Source organism: Laccaria bicolor, genomic scaffold (assembly GCF_000143565.1).
Source record: "Laccaria bicolor S238N-H82 LACBIscaffold_306 genomic scaffold, whole genome shotgun sequence".
Lineage (NCBI taxonomy): Eukaryota > Fungi > Basidiomycota > Agaricomycetes > Agaricales > Hydnangiaceae > Laccaria > Laccaria bicolor.
In genome coordinates this window covers 7,104-8,612 of record NW_001890162.1, presented here as the reverse complement: position 1 = coordinate 8,612, position 1,509 = coordinate 7,104, and the positions used below count along the sequence as shown (strand labels likewise).

The window sequence follows — 1,509 nt, the reverse complement described above, 5'->3', positions numbered from 1 at the left end:
CGTAATAAATAAATCCATGCCCGAGCCTCATGTTTTGCCAGTTAAAAGTGTCAAAAATCCTTTTTTTTGTTCATGACTGCCCCCGATTTCTTTCAATATACAAGGGATCTAGCTCGATACTTCAGAGGCCGGTTGCGGTCTTTACATAGCCCAAGCGTTCCTCGTCCTGCTCCACCACCATGGTTGAAGCCAGAGGCCCAAGCATCTGTTGAAAGGGTAATTAACATGCTTGAAGAAGCATTCAAATCTTCATGTATGTCTCACTTCTAGCCGGCCGATCTTCACTAAGTTTTGGACAGATACGACTACTTGGGACGTCCGGGACTATGCTGCGGACGTGTCACTGAGACAGAGTGGAAGCAATGAGGAGTTGGAGAAGAAACTCTTGGCACGATTCCCACCGATCTACGAAACAGCTGGGTCCGATATCCCCTACCTCGATCAACTGTGCCATATAACCGACTGGCAGGGTCACATTTTACTTTGGTACTTTCCTGAAATGTTCTCAGAACAGCTTCGGGTAATTACTTTCACTTCATTACACCCTTAGACTTTCCTCACTTTACTAGACATTTATTTGGGATCACACAGGTTCTTTGAGCCCCAAAAAGAGAAGTAATGGGACTTGGCGGGATCACCACCCTGAGAATGAAGGGGTCACTGGGGTTGTAAATTTATCACCCAGCTGGTTTTCTCAAGGACATGAAGGTCCCGAGGATCCACTGCGCGCATCAGCCGATATTCAGGAACCTGCCAATTCAACCTACCTCCAGAATGTCCTATTGGCCAATGCAATTGTTGGCGCAATCTATGCCATCATACAACCTGATCTTTTTGAGTCCGGTTTAGCCACCTTTGAGAAGCTTGCCAATCATGCTGAGGCATTGGATGATCCTATCAATATTGCTCTTCGTGTTTGGGCCACTCCCTTCACCGGTCTTTCAGTCATCCTGAACCGAGAGACGATTGATCACCAAGATCTAAAGGGGTATAGGGAGTCTTTTGACTTGTTGCTCACCATCGGAAACTACACAGGAGGCTGGTGTCACTTAGCCGGGCTCGGGTTTAGCCTTGTTTATGACCCTGGGACGGTTGTTGCCTTGGCCGGCAATGTTTTACAACATGGTGTTTGTCCTGTGCTGGGTGACCGGGCCTGTTTAGCTCACTTTTGGCACAAAAAGGTTGGGGAAAGGCTTGGGGTGAAGAGGCCTCAGTGGTTGACCATGGCAGACTTGATATATAATTTGTCTGGTAACTAATAAATAATGAATTACAAATCCGACCCAAACTTGCTCGGCCTCAGCACCAATATGTTCAAGGAGACGGGGGGCTTGACAAACCCGATCCCGGGCTTTCTCCACCTGGGTTTCTATGTGCTGAAAACCGGTTCTTGTGATACCTCATTAGGTCAATAAGAGCAGACTGCTGTACAATTTCCTCCCAAACCGAAATCTCATTGGTGACCCACTCTTCCTCGGCCTCAGCACGCTTGATACGTTCAAGGAGACG

General features: G+C 47.6%; 1 protein-coding gene across 1 annotated transcript; it reads left to right on the top strand.

Moving 5' to 3' along the window:
• Positions 1-72: 72 nt before the first annotated feature.
• On the top strand, positions 73-1,259 carry LACBIDRAFT_336120 (uncharacterized protein; the record flags this gene model as incomplete). The annotated part of the gene is made up of 3 exons (XM_001891047.1): positions 73-253; positions 300-520; positions 570-1,259. The coding sequence occupies 3 exons, from the start codon at positions 73-75 to the stop codon at positions 1,257-1,259; spliced, it is 1,092 nt and encodes a 363-aa protein (XP_001891082.1).
• Between the last annotated feature and the right edge of the window lie 250 nt (positions 1,260-1,509).